The 21,351-nt window shown below is 40.1% G+C and overlaps 1 protein-coding gene across 5 annotated transcripts in view; it reads right to left on the bottom strand.

The window, feature by feature from the left end:
* Positions 1-21,351, bottom strand: part of TRPC3 (transient receptor potential cation channel subfamily C member 3) — a 60,739-nt gene that overhangs the window by 16,009 nt on the left and 23,379 nt on the right. For all 5 annotated transcript variants that reach the window (XM_077300409.1, XM_077300407.1, XM_077300411.1 and 2 more), the window contains 5 exons: positions 10,636-10,800; positions 8,399-8,615; positions 6,448-6,681; positions 5,682-5,946; positions 3,110-3,305 (listed from right to left, as the gene is read on the bottom strand). In XM_077300409.1, coding sequence (XP_077156524.1) covers positions 3,110-3,305; positions 5,682-5,946; positions 6,448-6,681; positions 8,399-8,615; positions 10,636-10,800 — 1,077 coding nt within the window. The remainder of the gene's footprint in view (positions 1-3,109; positions 3,306-5,681; positions 5,947-6,447; positions 6,682-8,398; positions 8,616-10,635; positions 10,801-21,351) is intronic.

The raw sequence follows: 21,351 nt of genomic DNA, 5'->3' as shown, positions 1-21,351 counted from the left end.
CAGTCTACTCTATTTGGCTGAAGGGAGCTTTAACTCTTGTAAGCTTATGCCTAAAATTCTTGTTGGTTTCTATGGTGCTATTGGACTACAATCTAACTGTTCTACTGCAAACCAATATGGCCTTCATGAAAGATTTTTCAGTTTATCATCTCCGTGCTATCTGTTCGCTGCCCACCCACTGAAAAGCTCTCAGGCTTGAGCATGGGAAAGGAGGTGGCTTCAGTCCTTCTTCCCTTCTTCCCTCCAAGCTGTTCCTGCCCACTTAACAGAGATATAAACCAATACGTTGCCACAAAGTCAGTCATCAAGTTTGTACCCTCAGCCACTCAGGCAACACTCATAATATTCGAATCTAACGAACTCATTAATTAGCTTATTCTCTGACATGATATGTGTTATTATAGGCCAACAGGGTCCTCAAAATAATAGAAACAAATCTGACGTTTCAATCCTGAGCTGCTGATCTAAAAGTAATTCATTTTTCAATAAAAAAGCTACAATCTTCCTAAAAAGAAGGCTTCAAACATGCTTAACTAGTATCTATCAGCATTTCATTGCTTTGTTTAGGACTTAAATGAGAAGGAATTTCTCTAATAATGTAGGTATATTGTCCACTAAGGATAGTGCAGAAACTGCAATTAGCGCTGTCATCCAAGACCCTACCTAGCTCTACTTGTGAATCGTTAAGGGATTCACCTTTGAAGTCTACGGAGGAGATATGTATCATGTGACCCACTGTGTTATTGTGGCCTATTAACCCCCCATAACTTACAGGGGTATTCTATGCAAAGCAGTAGTCTAAAACCATTGATTTCAGTGAACTTATCGTGGGGCAACTCTGCATACCATTGCACTGTTAGCCACATAAATTGTCACAGCTATAAATTATTATTTTGATTATGTATACAAAAAGGAGGGACTGGACAAGGAATAAATGATTTCAGAATAGATATACTTAAAATCCTTAAACTACAAGATTCAGATAGCAAAAAGAAAAGGAAATAAATACATGGCATTAAATATATTTCATGATACACAGAGAACATCCACTACAAAGATTACACAATATTAAAAAATACTGGAACAAAAAGCTGCACCAAGTAAATTCCTTCTTATCCTCCAATTTTATTTACAGGTGGAAGACTTGCCAGTGTGTTCCCCAGTTCAATAAATGCCTTCACATAATAATTCCACAATTATTATTCGGCTTTACTCACAATCCATAGCCTTTCACATTTTTACTCAACATTATATTGAAACTTTGTTGTATGTTTCAAGAGCTCAGAAAATCTCATGTTAAATATACAGTTGTATTGGAAACTTATAATCAACATGAAGGGATTACTGTCACTGAAGAAAATTATTATGTGAAAGCATTTATTGAACTGGGGAATGCTCTGGCAATTTTTCTACTTGTAAATGAAGTTAAAGAGGATAAGAAGAAAGTTGCTTGGTGCTGTTTTGGGTCCAGTATTTTGTTGTAATAATTATTTCAGCATTTTAATCTTGAAATATGAAAGATAGCATTTATATGATGTCATAGAAACCAAAGCAGAGTACCTATGCTTTAATGACAAGCATTAGACACACCAACAGATCATAAATTTATAGGCTGCTGCCCTAACTTTAGGTACGGTAACGTAACAAAATTACATTTAAATACTAGGCTTTTCTAACAATATCCTCCCAACTTGGTTCTATACAGGTCAAAACTGTCCTAAAATTTTGATATTTTGTAGTCCAAAGCCTGCTTGAAACATTTTTGAATCCTTTTAATTAAAAAACATGTTCCAAAATTTTTGAAATTCTTGAAAAAGACAGTTCAAATAAGTTTCTCCCATGCTAAAAAGATTTTGCCAGAATCTACATGGCAAACCCTCAGATAGTTTATGATACACACAAACATAGCTCATGTGCTTTCTCCACTCTCTTCTTGCACAAGGAGTATGATGAAAAGCTCCTTTGTTTTGGAAGACTTGAGTGGATGCCAAGATGAATGCAGGGATCTAGGTAACCTGGACCTCTCCTCCCCATTGGACAGGATTTTAAATTAGGAGGATTAGAATCCCCATTTGTAGGAAGGAAGGAAACTTTAGTTTGCTTATATTTGTATGTCACAGTAAACTGCAAACTATTAAAAACTTTCCATAGAGGTTTTGTTCTACATATGTTATTTCTGCTGGTTGTGTGTGTCTGTACTGTGTTGGATATTTTTCGCTTCTCTCTCTAGTGGTCTTTCCTAGCTATTTCTATGGGAGGGCTAAGAGCAGCAGCTATGAGAAATCAAAGCCACCACTAGAGGTAGCAAAACACATGGAGAAATGGGGAAATAAGACAGGGCAGACAACCCACCAAAACAACATGTGCAAAATCCTTCATCACACTCTGCATGAAAGTGTAAAGGGTGCATGAGTATAGTAATAAACTGTTTGTGCCTGCCACAAACAAAGGAGCACCTGGATCCTGCCTAGATTTCCATGGAGGGAGCAATTTTCATTGATTCCTCCCTTCCACAGCAGCCCAAAACACACCCTGAAATGCCACTTCATAAGGGACCCAAAGATTAGTTCATGGGGCAATCAGAAGTCTCCTGTTGGATGGAGGACTGGTGAAAATCAACCCATCCCCTTGTTCCTATAGAAGTTTAGGTAGAAACCAGGCCAAAGTAGTGCCTTGATATTAATGGGTTGGATCCAAACACAATTAAAGAAGGGCTTTTCGAAGTGGGTTTTACCCATCCTGCTATCAGAAGCACCCTATGACCTTGCAAGTATGCTGTTAAGGGCTGGGAGAGCTACCTGAACAATAAATGAAATTAAGATGAGAAGGAGAGGGCTGATTCCCTGGATCCCTTTCTTTGCTATAGCTCTCCATGCTACAGAGAATATTGTCCAGAAGGATTTATTGGTCCTTGGCTGTGGCTTCAGGGAGCATAGGAGCTGTTCAGGGAAAACGGAGGCAGGAAAATCCGCTGCTCTGAAAAGCTCCTAGTTGCAGGAATCTACCCATTCTAAAAGAATTTCTTATTCTGGGAAGGTATACAGCAAGAGCGAGTATACTTTTAGAACTAAGTTTTTACAGAAAAATAAATATAAAAGTTGAAATCTACCTCAATTTCTTGGTATGAGCTGTTGATCATGGCAATCAGCATATTGAGTAAAACGACAACCATTGTTACATTATATATCCCATATAACACATAGCCAATGTTTTCGATGAATTTATGATCATACTTGAGGACAACTGAAGTGACCTCCGATAAGCCAAATATTGACCAAAATAAGGTCTTAAAGCTTTCTTCAACTCTGCAGGAAAGAAGAGAGCATAACTAAATACTAAGACCAACACTTTCTATTTGTCAATTACATTTAAAACAGTATTTATAGAGCAAAGTACCCAGTGCAGACATTTAATCAAAACAAGATGTAAATAAGAACATGATTTCCCTGTTTTTGTCTGTATTGTTAGTGGAACAACCTGTTTTTAAATCCATGTGTACTAGGCTACTGCTTTAAAGTCAAATTGTCAAATATATAATACAGGAAACAGCAACATATCAAAAGGTCCCAGGAAAATGGAAGCAAGTTATTGGTTTAGATGTAACGGCCAAACCATGATTAAATTGTGACTTGGAATTATGGAATAGAGTTAAGAGCATAAAACATCAACCAGCATTTGGAGATGGCAACCAATTATGGTTTACCACAAATCCAGAAATTTTTCATTAAAGTGGGACGGAGAAAGAATGCACGTGAGTCCAAAAATTCCCCAAGGATTGTTTGGCCATTTTTCTCAACGAGACTTTTTCTTTCCCTCCCTACTTAATTAGAGGTTTTTAAAGTCAAATTTTTTTTATCCAAAACGATCATGTACACCTGCAAAGTAATGATCACATCTGAGCATACTTATCAAATCTTAATCCCACATTTCCCCCACAGAGATCCAGGGAATAAACGATTATTTCCTCTTCCATTTCATCTTCAAAACAATCATGTGAGATAGGATAGGTATGGATTTTAACCTGAGACTCCAAACCCTTAGTTATGCATTCTAACAATTACACCATATTGGATATAGAATAAAACATGCTTCAGTACTTGGATTTCAGTGGGTTTAATGGTAGGCAATTATTTTGAATCATGCCCAGTGGCAGCACAAGATGCTGCCATCCCTTGTCTCACTACTGTAACCTCTGCCCTGGAGGCAAAGGAAATAACCATGGTCCTTCCCTTTGCTATTACTCTGCATACTCCTTGGGAGTATTTTTGGCTGTTGGTTGACTGGCAGTAGGAATAGATGGGAGGTTTTCATTCTCTAAAACCTGATACCTGATATATTGGAACTGTATGTAAAACTTAAAAATGGGGATATTACTATCATCTATGCAAAAAGCAAATCATGCCATCACCAATATTATTTATTTCATAAGCATTGTACCAAAGAATAAAACAGACATGTGGGATGGCTTGTGATCTAAAACTATATTGCAACACAAATGGAAGAGGGGGGAAGGGGGAAAGGGAAAAGACAATGCAAAAACTTCACACTTTTCACACTACAGAAAAACAATAAAGAAGGCACACTTTTGATGCCCTACTCAGGGAATAAGATAATGAATCTCTGCAGGAGAGAAGTGGGCAAGACAAGTCCTACGTGGAAAGCTGAATGGTGACTGTGAAAAATCTCTGTGAAACTTGGCTTGCTTTTCTTGTTTGGCCAATTGTCACCGCAGCTGGCTAGATGTCTGGCACAGTTTAACAGGTGACATCTGTGATTATTAATTGTGGCTTGGTTATGCTTTGTAAAACGGTGGAGCAGTAGAAATTTACAAACTAAAACACAGTCATCATCACAATGAGGAAATATTATATAGAAACTCAACCAGCAAGCAAATATTAAAACAATTTTTGAAGCACTGAATTGTTTTCTAAATATTATAGGTGCCATGGACATGACACAACGGTGGAAACAAAACCCTAAGGGCAGAATAGATGTTCAACATGATCTGATCCAGGCACACGATGTATCTCTAACACAGGAGCCCTACAGCAAGCAGGCAATGACCAATACTGGACAACACCAAGTCAACTTGCAGTTCACAAAGAAGCTGAATAGATTTTTCAAAATTGCTGTACCCAAGGGTAAGACACCTTCAGACATGCAGATTTTATCTCTCAAAGACTGAAGCATCAGCTAGTAAACTGCAGCATGTATCAAACAGTCAATATGGAAGAAGTAATGCAGAGTGACTGTTTATACCAAACCACCTAAAACACAAAGCTTTTTAGTGGAGCCAGTTCACCATTTCAACCGAGTACTGGACAGATTCAAGTAACCAGCAGATGCCGTAGCATATTTCACACAGGACAACAGTGTGATAGTTTCTGAGTTTCTGGGTATGTGACTGAGCCCAGCATTACTTATCTGTTGCTTTCTCGGATTCTTCAGTCACTGTGGAGGCGTTAATAACACGAAGCTTAACCATATGACCAACACGTACTAGCAACCATCTCTCCATACAAGAAAAGAGCTATACTGCCAGTTAAATAGCTGCGCACCAGTCATTATATGGATCAAGAGGTATGTATAAATCAGTTCTTACCACAAAGCTCAAATTGATGGTACCGGAAAATGGGAGCAAAATAATGTCCTTATTCTATAAAAATTTAATTTTTACTTACGTTGTAAAAGCTGGGTTTACTTTGGCCCCAAGATAGTAGGAGTACAATATGAACATCCCAATCATAAAAGCAAGGAAAACCATAATAAAAAGGACCATAAACTTGAAAATGTCTTTTACAGTCCTTCCAAGTGAAATCTGCAACGGTCCAAAACTCTCATTTGCAGGCAAGATGTAAGCTATCCGAGAGAAGCTAAGAACAACAGCTATTGCATAAAGGCCTTCTGATATGATCTGTGGATCAGATGGAAGCCATTTATCTCGAGCTGGAAGTAATAACATAAATGAAAAACTCAGTTACTTCATCCATCTTCCATTTGTTTTAAAAAAATAATCTAATATTTGGCAGTTGTTTTACATATGTATCGTTATAAAGATAAATGTTTATGGAGCTATTTTTTAAATTAGAATTTACCTACATTCTGGGCAATAGTTTCTTAGTCAAGCAACAGTTTATTAATCACCTTCTTTATACACTCAGGCACAGGCTTAAGATTGCTTTTTAAAAAGTTGTCCCTTTCAAAAAACTAATTTTCTGCATGCTTTTCGAGATGGCACTGCCTTTTGTAAGATGGTGTGGTACAATGAGCAACAATAGTGCACTGGAAATCTAATGAACACTAAGGCAAAATAAATAAAAAGTTGTATATTTGGAATTCTTATTTTTTAGTATCATAATGAATGTATAGTTAAAGGTTGGTTGTCATAACGCTGTTCCTTTAAAATAATATCTGTCATTTTAGCAGATCTAAAAAGAGCAGGCTTACCATAAGTAAAATATTCTATATTTGGAGGAAGTGTCACCACAGAGAGGTCTGGTGCATCGATGTTCTTGTCCACATATTGTTGGGCTTTTGTGGCCTGCAGAAATGCCAACAGCCTGGCTGTGAAAGCAGCAATGAAAATAGATAACATCCCAAAATCCAGAACATTCCACAGCTGCAAAATATATTCCCTGGGCCCTTCTAACCACAGTTCCTTGCACTCAGACCACATCATACCTGAAACAAAACACAGAAGTAACATACTGAAAAGGTTATTAAAATAAATTTTGGCATCCTTACATTACAGGACTAGAAGAAATAGACCTATCATCTAATAACCAGCCTTTTTGAACGTACTGCTAGGTCAAAGCTCTTCAGAATCACTAACTTGAAAACTTTACAAGATATTTAGTGATAAGCAAGAAAGTACATTGATATAGCAATTCATTTGTTAAAATATTTATAACTCAACTTTCAAATAAAAAATTCTCCAACATGGATAAATCAGATATAACCCATAAATACAAGGACAAAAATCACCATAAAATGGCCGGGGAGGTGGGGAGGGACATCCTCCATAAAATACATCACATGATAAGAAGTCATAACAAAGCCACAAGCACAAAAATGTTTTAGACTGCAAAGCCATACTATTATATTCAAGGTTCTATATGCAATTAAAAGTTCTAAGAGCCTAAAAAGAGTAACAGGAACCTAAAATCCAACCTGATCTTATTGCACACAGATAGGCTTTGCAGCTTGCTCAACATTATGTTATTTTCTTGCATCTGATGGTTTTGTATTAAGTAATGTAAATGGCTAGATGGTGACATGACTGTTAGCACTGGTTCACACATGCATGTCTTTTCATTGCAGAGGTAATAATATTTAGCCGCCAAAACCTTGGAGGTAGAGGTCCATAATTCCATTTACATAATTCCAATTACAGCTCATCTCTAGACTACAGAGATCAGTTCCCCTGGAGAAAATGAATGCTTTGGAGGGTGGAATCTATGGCATTGTATCCCACTGAGGTCCCTGTCCTCCCCAGGCTCCATCCCCAAATCCCCAGGAGTTTCCCCACCTTGATCAGGCAACTCTACCCACCTTCCTCTTCTGGCAGCCAGGGAGGACCTGGCACCCTTAATGCCCACAAATACATAGTGAGCCTACTACAACAGCATAGCAATGGTCATAGCAATGATAGTGTAAGAGTGTGCTGTAAGTGGGTGTTACAGGGAAACTGTTTATGGTGGAAATTCTACTACAGGTTTCTTGCCTACATTCAATAAAATTGGAGAAACAGTCCTGGATGGAACTGCTATATAATGTCATATGCAAAGTTCTTTGGCTGGGATCCAGTGATGCACAAGCAAGAACACAAAGAGTTCACTTCTGCTTTTGTAAGGTCTTGCTAATCACCAAATACTTTCCTCCCTGCATGTGGGTTGCACAAAATCTTGCACTAGCAGAAATAGAAGTGGGACTACAGTAAGTTTGACATAGTGCATTCCATGGTCTTTTTCTTGCATTTCCACTAATGGAAGAGCTGCAGCACAAACCAAATTTCTTTGTGTGTGTACTGGAGCCAACCCTTTGGTTCACAAATGGATCACAAGTCAGTAAGTGTTGAATAATTATATGCATATGTATATATGCATGTGTTACTCAGACCTTAAGTCTCTTGGACAGAGCATGTTATACTCTGAACTAAAACAGTATTTATTATTGTTATATATATATGAGAACAATCCTAAGCGTATCTACTCAGAACTAAGCCCCCATATGTTTCCATGGGGCGTACTTCCAAGAAAGTATCCTTAGGACTACTGCTTGCTAAACACAGATTTATGTCTAGAAACCATATTGGTTTCTGAACATCACAAGCAAAGAATACAAATGAAAATTCTGTAGAATCAAACTAGATGACACTAAGATAAAGCAATATACATACCAAGTACCCATACCATGATCAGCATCTCAGTCCAGGTGAATTGAGTAGTCTTCACCCTAAAGATTTGTTTAGGGTAATCAGTAACAGTCATATTTGGTAATGTTGAGATGCCTTCAAATCTGTCGGAAGCATTAAACACCAGCAGGCACAGGAAAATAATGAAGGAAGCTGCATGTGCCACAAATTTCATAAAAGGACTTCGGAGAATTTTTCCAAGCTGGGAAGGCAAAGCAAAAGAACTGTTTTTTTTTTTTAAACAATCATTATTATTTTCAACAAATATATTTGAGGCAGAAAATACAAATGTATAACACTAAACTCGGGGCTAGAAAGTTATAATAATTCTTTATACAAGTTTTGGAAACTACTTCTTTAGGAGATATTATGTAACCCAGTGGAGCCCTACCCTGGATAAATCACCCTTTTGGTCCCATATCAAAGGGAGCATCTGCACCCATTGTCCAAAGCTACCTTTTTGGCTACGTGACTTTTACCACATACCTGCTCTAGGAAGAAAGGTATAAAACCCCTGCGCGCTCGCTTGCTCTCTCCCCTACAGCGACACCCAACTCGGATGCTGGCTGTTCGGATTGCTGACTTCCCACCCCAAGGCACCCAGCTTCTCCAACTTTCTCAAGATAGATAATCGTATGATTTCTGCTGCCACTTCTTTTCCCCTTTAGAACTTAGCTATATCTTATTGTTTTCTCTTGTGGTTGTGTAGTGGTGGTCGTCTTATTTCTTAAATAAAGCATACACCTTATTATTAATCAGTATTTGTATCCTGTGGATTTCTACAAGGATTAATCACCTCGTTAACACAGCAAACAGATTTCGCTACTTATCCCTTGTGCATAGCTAAATTCCCCAAATTTTGATAGACCATAAGGGGTACTTGAGCATTTCGCTTAACAATTATACTCAGGGTTTCAAGTGCACTAAAACTAGCTTCTATACCAATTATATTGAAAATATTCTCCAGATCCTCCCACTATTTACTATTCCTGAATTTTTGATTTTTCAGCACAGCTCCCATCAAGACAACAAATAAAAATAAACAACAACCAAACAGTTGACTGTCAGCATCACCAGGCCATTGATGTGGATAATCATGATGCATACATTTAGATTTCTTGTCAGTTTGTAAGGCTAGAATCCCAAAGAGGCCTGTTAGCATTATTATAAAACGCCTACCTCTAATACCTTGACCTGGGCCTTTTCAGTCCTGGCCCCCACCTGGTGGAATGAGTTCCTGGAGGATCTCTGGGCCCTGACAGAGATGTCTTAGTTCCGCAGGGCCTGCAAATAGGAGCTCTTCTGCCAAGTGTCTGGTTGAGGCTGGGTAGGGCCAGGAACAGGGCCTTGCCCTCTGGGATATGAGTGGGTTGGGTTCAGCTGGGTAAGTTCCACCGCCACTTGGTTTGGGGTTGGATTTTTAGGCTTGTTATTTTATTGTATTAGGGGTTTTTATCAGGGGGTTTATATGTTGTAACCCGCCACGAGCCTTGTGGGAGTGGTGGGCTGTAAGTCTAATAATAATTGAAGTTGGCAGAGAATGCATATGAGGAGGCTCACCCAACTCCTAGGCAGGCCAGGTGCTGGCAGTATAAGGAGGAAGAAGAAACATCTCCCATACCGTGTTCCCAATACTTGGGGCAGCAAAATGTGATGTCATTAGTGTGGTCATGAGAGATCCATTGCCTATCTTGAGCACTGTTGTTGCAGGGATGAAAACTAGCCCATTCAGTATCAGTAAATAAATATGTGCAGACCCACAGTTTATTAGCCAACAAGCCATGGATTTTGCTTGTCTGATGCTTGACAATTTCTTCCCTGACTGTACTATCGTGGCAATCAATAACTACAGGAGACTTATCGAGACAATAGTGGGGTTGATTAAATGGGTAATATTCAGCTTGATAGATTATAAAGGTGTAAAGGCCTGCCATGAAAAGAAAGGACACAAGCTGCAGAATATGTTCCCCATAACATCCAATAAATTTCTTTAGGGAAAATTTAAATAGTTATTCTTTAGAACAAATAGACTGTAAAAGGCTTTGGACACAGAAACACTCTACAGGGGAAAAAAGTGATCACAAAGATTATAGCGATAATAATTTGGTTTAGGGCTCAGAAATAAGAACATCGGTATTATTTCTTACTCCCTTCAGATGCATACCCACATCAATACAAGACTTTAAAAACTGCATCTATTTGCAAAACAAAAAACCTTGTACCCTGCTACATGGTGCAATCCAGTAGCCAACAGCAAGCAAGGGAAGGCCGAGGGCAACCACTAGCACAACCAGGCACTTGATAGCTATGGCCTGTTCCCGTAATCCTGAGAGGTTTTCATACCAGATAGTCAACAGCTGTTGCTGACAATTTGGATGGGCCACAAACTGCAGGTAAAAAAGAAAAAGAAAACCAAGTAAATTGATGGTAAAGTACATGTAATTATTCTGTTGTCTCTTGAGACATATAATCTTCCTCATTCTCTAAAAATATGATTAATAAGAAAAAGCTCTAAGCTAAATGAAACAGATTATATTGTCAAAACTTTAGTATAAGCCAGTTGCAAATCTTGCTGTTCTCGTAACAAAAAGTTACTGTTGTAGGCAACCCTGAGAGCATTTAGGAAATGAGGACTAGTGTAAACTGGTGCACTGATGTCACTTCCTGTGAAAACCTGAGGTGACATCTTGGGATACAGAAGGATTTTGCAAATCCTAGAGTACCCCATGGCATCACCAGAAGTGAAATCTGTACAAAATGCTGGTGTGTGCCAGCTCCTCAATTTCCTCTTGGTCAGCACTTTAGTCACCAGCAGGTAACAAATCAGGTTGCCTCTTGCCTCAGCCTGCAGAAGATTCCTTACCAGTGAGCTGGATGGGAATACTGACTACTCACCTTTCTAATCTCTCTGATGCCGTCCCTTTAAGGCTAGGTTGAGTCTCTTAGGAACAACTTCCTGTTTCCCCGTTTCTTCTTCAGAAATCTCTCTCTCCCTTCTATTTTGCCTGCCTGCAGTATGGTGGATGTAGAGATGCCTCTTGCACCTCTCCCCATCTAACTAGCTAGATTAGATTTGGGACTATCACATTACCTTTCCTGTCTAGAATGGAGTTCTCTAATACATAGTTGTTATATTTATTTAATAGCACAACCAGAGTCTGTCTGTGTTGTTTTTTGGCCTACATGTACTCAGTAGCCATCAATCCCTTGCTGTACACACTAGTTTAATTAAGCACTTTGCTAACTTTTCTGGATATTGCAGACCTATGTCATGGATCCCCCCACAATATTCATTCAGTTATGGGCCCAGAAATATTCATATTTTTATTTATAATTATTTTTTTGTAAAAGAGTGCAGTGGCTTTTAGCCAGTTAAGTTTGGAGGTTTGCATTCCTAGCAGTCCATAAATGAGGCTTGCTTGGTGGCTTGCACTTTCCCCTTCCAGTCAGGCAGAGAGAAAATAGTATGCTTCCTTGTTTTGAAAGAGCACAACTTAATTCTATTGCTATTCAGCTAGGGAAGCCTGAGATCAGGGCTGGCTTGATTCAACAGAAGGGGGACAATTACTCGACTGAAAATTATTCTTCCTTTGGAGGGCCTATGCTAGATAGCTGAAAAGCCCGCTCCTCCTGTACTTGCTTCAGATGCCACACAAGCGGAGAAAGATTAATGTAAGCAACAGGAGAAAAGGAATGTGAAAGTGGAAGCAGTTCATGTGTCTTGTGATATGAATGCAGAAGTTTGTACCAGATTGATGAACTAACCATGGAAAATCATGAGCATTCAGGAGAACCAGAAGTTGAAACAAATAATCAACACAAAATAAATTTAGCACAATCCTGCAGCCACAGAACGTACATTCAGGTTTCACATAAGAAGCTAGGCCATTGCTGCCATGAAACTAGTAAGACTATGAAAAGAAATCAATTGGTTGAAGGTTTGACTTTGTACCATGCACTAATTTCATGTATCGTTGATTAGTTTTAATGTAAACCGCCCTGAGCCTTCGGGGAGGGCGGTATATAAATCTAAATAAATAAATAAATAAATAATAAATAATTATGATAATGACTGCCAATCTTGGTTACTCTCTAAAGAAGCTAAGCTGATTTCTGCCTGTACATCAAGTACAAAAGTAGAAAATGGACTTGTTTACGTTGACAACCTACTTTTGGCTTATGAAGATCCCGATGACAATGGAGAGATTATGCATCATCTGAATAGACAAGCAAAGGTCAAGTACCTTAGACCTATGAACTACTACTTGGGGAGTCAATTGCAGAGGGATCAAGATGGGAGCTTTCCCATTCACCAAGAGCATAAAATCGGAGATCTGCTGACTCTTCTATACTTGGAAGAATCTTGCCCTGCACTGCCACCCATAGAACTGAATTATATCAGAGATGAACCTTCACCACTGACAGATAAGACAGACTTAAAGTTCTGGTAATTACCTTCAAGGCTGTATGCGGTCTGGACCCTGAATAGTTGGAAGACCACCTTTCTACCTATGTCCCCCAGAGAGCACTATGCTCTGTAAACATTAACTAGTGATCCTTGGGCCCAGGGAAATTTGTCTGGCCTTGACCAGGGGCCAGGGTTTTCTCTGAGCTGGCCACCACTTGGTGGAATGAGCTCCCAGGAGATCAGGGCCCTGCCAGAATTAAAACAATTCTGCAGGGCCTGCAAAATAGAACTCCTCCACCAAGCCTTCAGTCGAGACCAATGAACCAACTCTACCAACCAGAGCTTCCAAAGGCCCCTCCAATCATAAACTGCACCCTGCAGATGAAGAGCTGAATCACAGTGCAGTCATTAACACAACTGTAGAGTTGTAAAGTCACAATGTCCTACTGTTAAATATTAAATGTTAAATGTCCCACTGTTGCAAATTACACCATTAGTAATGTTATATGTTCACAATAATGATGTTTTCATTATATCAAAAACTTCAATGTAAACCACTCTGATCTGCAAGGGAGGGTGATATATAAATCTAATTAGAGAAAGAGACAGACAGACAGACACAGAGAGGTGGGGGAGGGAAGGAGCAAGCCAGCAAGCCAGCAAGCAAGCCAGGTATCGTCAAGCCTTTGTTAAGCCCCTATATATTTCTACATTCTCTAAGCCCAACATTTCCACTGCAATTGGCCTGTTGTGCAGAAAGGCTGAAAAACCCACAGTTAAAGACTGGAATGCTATAAAAGGGTTTCTTAACTTCAACTACCAGCCAACAGCAACCCTAGACTTGAAATTTCCACAGACGCTGATTGAGGAGGTGATTTCTCAGACATAAAATCAACTAGCTGTCACCGTATCCTTTATGAAGATGGCATCATAAGCTGGTCAAGCACTAAGAAAGAGATAATGGCCAACTCCACTGCTGAAGCAAAATACATATCAGCTGCACTGTCAAGAGGTACAATGGATTCATCAGCTTCTAAGGGAATTGGGCATAGACGATCCACTGCCAAAAACATTGTATGAAGACAACCAAAGCTTCACTCATCTGTCCAAGTGAGAAGATGTACAGAAATATAACAAACAAATTGATATAAAGTACAATCTAGTGCAAAATCTGCAGAAAGCTGGAATCACTGAATTGATTTACTGCCCAACAACTGAGTTGCTAGGAGATGTGATAACCTTTAGGCCAAGATTCAGATTTGAAGAAGTAAGAAGTAAAATGAACTTTGTAAACTGAGTCAAAGAGTCATTGAGAGGCCGTGTCAAAAACTGTGCCTTGTACGATGCTTCTTGCCTCAACCTGCAAGATGAGGAGAGTCAGTTTGATAAATTGGAACAATGGTAGCTTGCTGAATGACCTTGGTCCATTATACACTCTGAGCCTAACCTTGGTTGTTTTGAGAATAAAATGGAGGAGAGGAAGAATAATGTTGTAAACTGCTTTGTGTTTCCATCGAGGAAGAAAACCAGATATAAATATCTAAAAAGAATAAAATATTTCCTATACCTACTAAGATATTGCTTTTACACAGGGGTAGTCAAACTGCAGCGCTGCAGCATTGTCTAGCAGGGGCTCATGGGAATTGTAGTCCATGGACATCTGGAGGGCTGCAGTTTGACTGCCCCTGCTTTTACATATACATTCATGATTGAAAGTGAGTCCTTTCTAAGGCTATTGTAGACACTTCAGACAAATAAACATTAGCTGAATAATCTTAGAAGAAATAAAAGTAAGAAACAGACACAGAAATAAATGTATATAAGCCCAATGCATAAATAGGCTCCTGTACACCTTTCTCTGTGTGGGATTCCAGAAGAGTGGCCTCTTTAAGCACGTATTGTGCAGTATGCAGTCACCAACTGAAAGATGTAGAAAATGCTACTGGGGCTGCAGTACAAAAATTATCCCAAAATCCTACTGAATATGGTGGAATGTATTTCGGCATAAACAGGCAAAGGGTCAGGCCAAAAAAGGTCTCAGCCAGGTTTTTATTTTAGCCTTTGTGTGCTGGAGTTTCCAGTGATGGATCATGTTATTCCGTGATTAAGGACAGAGCACCAAAGAAAAATCCAGCCAAAGTGATGTAGCTTTTCCAGGCAATGACCATTTATGCACTGGTGGTTTCACAGTGGGCTGCAGGCTGAAGTTTTAGTCATGGCAGGTTGCTCCACCTCTTCCTGCACCCACATGGGGGAGCATTTGGCCCAGTGCGCCTCATCCACCCCCGATTTGTGTTCTTGCATGGGACGTGGGGCAGTGAAGTTCCCAGTGTATAAACAGTCAATGGCAGCAATATGGGTAGCGACTCCTTTTTACCTCCCTTTCTCTTTATACCTGTGACCTAGAAACATCTATACAGTATGAACACTCTGCAGAGGGATCAAGCCATGGGGAAGATCCCACTGGAGATTTATTTATGGTAGCAAAGAACTCCCTTCTGATTCTGATGCTGCCAACACAGCTCCGCTAATGGTTTTATAAGATTCATTATCAGCTACTGAAGTTACATATTAACAGTTGCCATGGTTCTTAAATCTAATGCCCTTAGTTGGAAAGTAATATGAAATGACAAGCTTCCCAAAATGGCTTTTCCTCTTGGGCTATTTTAAGCTTCTAACGGTTCCTGAATGTACAGATTGTTATCACCATATAATTTTATGCTATTATTAGACTTGTTTATTTGGAGTGTCACAAAGTTGCTAGCATCACGGTAACACTTCCATAGGCTCAAATGAGATCCAAGATGTATTTCAGAAAATAAAAATATTAACAGTTTCTTTTTTTTTTTCATGGGGATTTCATTTTAAACCTATTTCATGTGTGTGATTTACTCATTTACACTTAAAAAAGGAGGCAAGACACAAAAGCATCAAACATAGCATCTGCAAAAGGAAATACGGCCAATAGTTTGTTTGCCTGGTGGGAAGCTGAAATCCAGCTATTGAGAGCTTAGGTAATTAGTCAGACAAGTCAGCCTTTAATTAATGCAGGCATTCATAGTTAAGAATCATGTTAGGAAGGATTGAAAAGTGATTGACTCACAGTGAAATGCTATGTAGGGTTACTCCAATCTGAGTCCCCTGACTTCAGCATGGTGAGAGTGACTTCAGCATGTTAAGAGTGGTAGCTTCTAATCTGGACAGCCAGGTTTGATTCCCCATTCCTCCACATGCAGCCAGCTACATGAACTTGGACAGACACTGTCCTATTAGAACTGTTCTCACTGAGCATTTTTTCTCAGAGCTCTCTCAGCCTTACCTACCTCGCAGAGTGTCTGTTGTGGGGAGTAGAAGGGAAGACAATTGTAAGCCACTTTGAGGCTCCTTTGGGTAGTGAAAAGCAGAGTACAAAAACAACTGTTCTTCATTGAGGATTAGTACATTTGAAAATAATATATATATTTTACAGTTAAATTCTCTAGTCACTCCACTCTTATCCCACTGATATCATGGGTACCCAGGGGTTCAATTCTGACTAATCCTCAACCCTACTGCATCTCATACTACCTCGGAGTGCTGCATATGCCCCACCATCACTGCATTCAGCCCTCAAAACCCTTAGGCTTGTCTTGAGTGCACAGCCTGCAACTGTTTTGCTCCTTTAAGCAGAATTGTCGGTATATAGAAGACTGTAGTCCAAGGACAGAAACCTTACGTTTTATGATGTTTATTCCCATGCTGGAGATTGTTGTTGCAACAGCAATCACAAGCTGCAACAGCACCAGTCATTTCTCAACTTCATTAATTTCTCAACTCCACATGTGCAAAGTATTCATTGCTGCTCAGATGTGGAGTAGGGGAAAGTCATGAGAGCGCACCAAGAAACTCTAGTGCAGTGGTCCCCAACCCCTGGGCTTCGGCCCAGTGCCGGGCCGCGAAGGCCTCGGCGCCGGGCTGAGGCTCCCTCTTCCCGCCCCCCCAGGAGCGAGAAGCTTGCCAGGCCGCGAGCAAATCGGCTGCCGAAGCGGCCAATTAGCTTGCGGCCCGGCAAGTTTCTTGCTTGGGGGGGGGGGAGAAGAGAAGCTTGCTGGGCCGCAAGCTAATTGGCCGCTTTGGTGGCCGATTTGCTGGCAGCCTGGAGGGGGGGGGGAGAGCGCCGCGGCTGCCGGCATGCTGGTGGCGCAAACACGCATGCGCGGACTGCCACACATGCACGTTTCTGTCCGGCGGGGGTGCAAACGGGCACGCGTGGCAGTTCTGCACATGCATGCATGCGCAGTGCTGCCATGCGTGCGCGGGGCCCTGGGCCGCCCTCTCCCCTTACTGAGCAGCAGCGGGCCACGGCAGCCAGAAGGTTGCCGACCGCTGCTCTAGTGGATCATGACCATAATGGTATAGGTCTGAATTTAGCACTGTAAGTATCTGACTGGTGAAATTCTTCATGGGATTGCAATACCATATTGGATCCAGCTAGGTTTTCTGACAGGAAAAGAGATTCCCCTTTGACTGCATGGGATCTGCATGTACAAAAGCCACATGGGACAGAGACTAGAGTAAGAAGGGCAACTGGGAAAAACAAAGTGGAAAAGTTGGCTGAAACCTCCTTTTTGTTGGTTTGTAGTTTGTCCTCATAATGATGAAACTCTTATTGCCCACCAGTTGTTCTTACTTAGACAACAATTTTAAGCAGAAAACAAGATAAGATCACAAGAGGACTGAACAGGATATCTTAATAGAGCATGTAGGCTATACAGTACAAGTAATGTTCTGGCCTCTTCATCCATAACAGTCTACTGGTATTTAAAAATAAAATGGCCAACACTAAAGAAAAGCCCCTAAAATGTAGGCCGGAGATTATGAAGGCACAAGCCAGGAAAGTTCAGCACTGTGCAGTGGGAAAAATAATTTGTATGGCTGCTTGAAGAGAACATGAAAAGAGCAATATTAGATCAAATCAAAGCTCCATTTAGTACACCACCCTGTTTTCAACAGTGTTGAGCCAAATGCCGTAGGATGCTCAGAAACTTAGTAGTAAAACAGCCATATCCAGCTGCTTGCCCTCAGGCATCAAGCAATCAGAATACTGTGACTGTAGATGTTCCACATCATTCCCTCTTGCAGCAAATGTCTTAGTCATGCATTCGTAGTGATGGCAATGAAAATTTCTGCTTAGAGAAAAAGTCAGGGTTTCTGCATATTGAGGGTCTCCCTAATAATACAGAAAAATATCCATTTATGTGATTTGAAAATTCATTTTTCCCCACCTGCAAAAGGCCTGACAAGATACAGCATCCTTGGAATGCTGAAGGTTAGTTAAGGATTAGGGGACAACAAAGGGAGATGGGGAAACTGGTCTGCTCAAGCTCCTAAAAGTTTGTTGCATATCCTGAGGGAAAGAGAACTGGGTTAGAGGCATTTCCAGTTGGTTCTTCTCTCCACATGCAAGATTTCCCATGGGTCTTCAGGTACTCATAGCTAATAGTTATATAGACTTTTGTGACTGTGTCTAGCACATCACCTCTAAGGAATCTGATGATTCTCAGAAACCTAACAAACAAAAGGAATGGCAGTTCTTTAAAATTGTCTGTATTTTTCCATCTGTGCATTTATAGATAGAGATGCTCAGTGGAAGAACTTAGCAGAGAAGGTGAGAAAGAGGTCTTACAAATGATTTCACAAGCTGCCTTCTAGCAGCCTTTTAAAAAGGCACCTTAAGAATGTTTTAAATATGATTTTACTATTCCCTAAATACATTTCCCAATTTACCAAATCTGTTCTTTTTTTTAAATTGATAGCATCTTTTAAATAGCACCACTAGCATCAACCATTCCAACTATTTTTCTTTTCTTATTCACCCACAGAGACAAAAACTTCAATAATCTTCAAGCCACCGCCTATTCCACTAGTAATTTCTGTTGCATTGCCACTCACATAAAGACACCTTAACTAGTACTTATAATTCTCAATGCTCAGTGTGTTTACTTTGAGGCTTAACTCAGAATATGCAGAGGGAGCAATTCTATTGAGCAGGACCAAATTGAGTTTTACATTGTCACTTCTACGTATAAAAGACCACAGCATTTTATAAACTGGTAACAAAGAACCAGATTTTTCCAGCCAAAGGGTTCAATTTTATTTGCAACTCAAAAATTCCAGTAAAAATGGAGGAAAAAATAAACAAAACAAGAATTTCAAGCAATACTGCATCTAGTAAGATGAAACAGAGCATTAAAACTGTTTTCAGAAGACCGAAATCTAAACACATGTTTACTAAAGAGATAGCAACCTATTAGTAGTGTTTTGCATTCATAATGCCTAGTGTAGAATATATGGTCACAATTTAGAGTCTTTAAAAATTATATAATGGTACTGGCAGACCCAAACTTTTTGTATAAGAATAGAAGATAACAAGAAACAAAACAGTAAACATTGGTTCAACTTAGTGATTCATTTTCAAAGGCAACATATTTATAAAACAAAAAAGAGTTGGGGTGTTTTTGCAAAGTAAAAAGCATTATTGTATCTTTCTGAGTCTTCTCAAAGAGTTTCTGAATACTGCAGTCTTAGAGTTAAGCAAATACTGTGTGCTATCATTTTGTGTCCGAGAGCCAAACTGCTACTTTTTGACCATTTCCACACAATGAATCTACCCCCGGACAGCCTTTGAATTTTGGCGGCTTTTAGAGCTCCCTCCACATGATGTCACTTGCATCCCATGGATATCAAGGAGCTGGGACAAGTTTTGGCCATTTTTAACTCATGATGAGGGAAATTGCCAAAACTGGATTTACCACGCTCAATCATGCATCCCATCAGTGAGCAACCAGAGATAAGCCCTTGCGGAAGGGGAAAGACGCGAGAGTCTCTGTAGCATTGTCGTGCCCTCGCACCCGCCCTCCTCCTCTCTATTTCCTGCTCTAAGTATTTTTTTAATGGTGTGGTTTGTGTTGCAGTGTGACTGCAAAGGTAAAAATACATTGTCAAAGGTAAAATAAAATTTTCTTTAAAGTGTTCACAGCTTTTTTTGGATCAGGCAGGCAAAACACAGCCCCTTTTCTGTTTTCTGGAGATGGGGAATGAGCTGGGAAAGAGGGGGACAGGTGATCGAACAGCCTTTTCCCAATTATACAGAGGTCTGAGTGCTTTGTTTTTAAGCCAAACATTTATATAAAATGCCTTTTTGGGCTTCAATTACCATGTCTAGCCCTCTCACAACTCAAGCAGGCAAAAACAGTCCTGTTTGTGTTTTCTGGAAGTGGGAAATGAGCTGGGAAGGGGGGGGGTGATCAAACATCCTTCTCCTGATCATGCAGGGGTCTGAGCACTTTGAGTTTTAGCCAACCATTTACACAAAATGACTTTTTGAGCTCCAGGGACCTTGTGCAGCATCTCAGAAATCCATCCAGACAGAAATAAGTACAAAAGAACAGGAAACCCAAAAGGGGTGGAGAATGCTGTATCATTCTGGCGTTTCTCCATAGCAACATGGCAGTGTGGATTGTTATTAAAAATGCATTTGTGTTGTGGCATTACCACATAGCAATGCAGAAGTGCCTTTAAAAAAAAAGTTTCGGGGCTGGGAGAGAAGAAAGTTTCAGTCCACGAGAGAACTGCTGTGCTGTGATTGGTGGTTTGCTGTGATTGACAAGCCAAGGAGCAGAGGGAGAAGTTTGTTTGGCTTTCCCTTGCAGCTTCATCTGGAGGCAAAAAGCTGTGATGGGGCAGAGGGAAAATATGGGAGGGGCCTCCCATGAGGAAGGCTGCAATCACGTTTACCATCCCATATTTGCAAACAGAAAACCACTGGCATTTTACCTCTCCGTGCGGAAATGGTCATTGTATGGAGAAACTTCATAGGGTACAAAAGCCCCCATACCTCCCCATACCAAGTTTCCCTGAGCTGCAGGTGTGGGAAACTGCTTTTTAAAAGATCCCAGGGGCTCAGTTTGGCTCAAGACAATAATGCAGAGGTGTGAAAGGGTTCCTGCATTACACACACACAGTGCATTACACACACACATTTTCCTGACCTGAAAAGACTGGGATTGGCATTAGCTCCATTTTGCAGTCACAAGCACAATATTCCAATTGGTAAAAAGGTGACGTAGTTTAGCCCTCCATGTGACATCCTGCTGCACCATCAGAATGATCGAGATGTCCCACTCCCTACATAAGACAATGTCTTTTCTCAAGGAAATACTATGCTTCCTTTGGGAAGCCAGTTATGTTTACTGCAGAGCTTATGCTGGCCCCATAAGTAAATTTCCTCATCAACAGAGTAAACAGATAAAAGGACCAGAAGAAGGTGAAGCTCCAGGGATGTGAGAATTCCAGGGATTAGATGCATTCCACAAGTAAAAACTACCAAGAGCAACATGAGGTCTCTTACATGTCATAACATAGTGCATTAATCTAATATGCATACAATACATATCTCAAACTTTAAAGAATTAGGTAGGTATCAATGAGGGAAGAGTGTTTAAAAAATCCTGTGACACTATCCAGATCTTATAGTAGGATGATCACAATT

The sequence above is a fragment of the Paroedura picta genome, chromosome 10 (genome assembly GCF_049243985.1).
Source record: "Paroedura picta isolate Pp20150507F chromosome 10, Ppicta_v3.0, whole genome shotgun sequence".
In the NCBI taxonomy this organism is placed as follows: domain Eukaryota; kingdom Metazoa; phylum Chordata; class Lepidosauria; order Squamata; family Gekkonidae; genus Paroedura; species Paroedura picta.
Note: the sequence above shows the minus strand (reverse complement) of the source record. Positions and strands in the feature narration are given on the sequence as shown.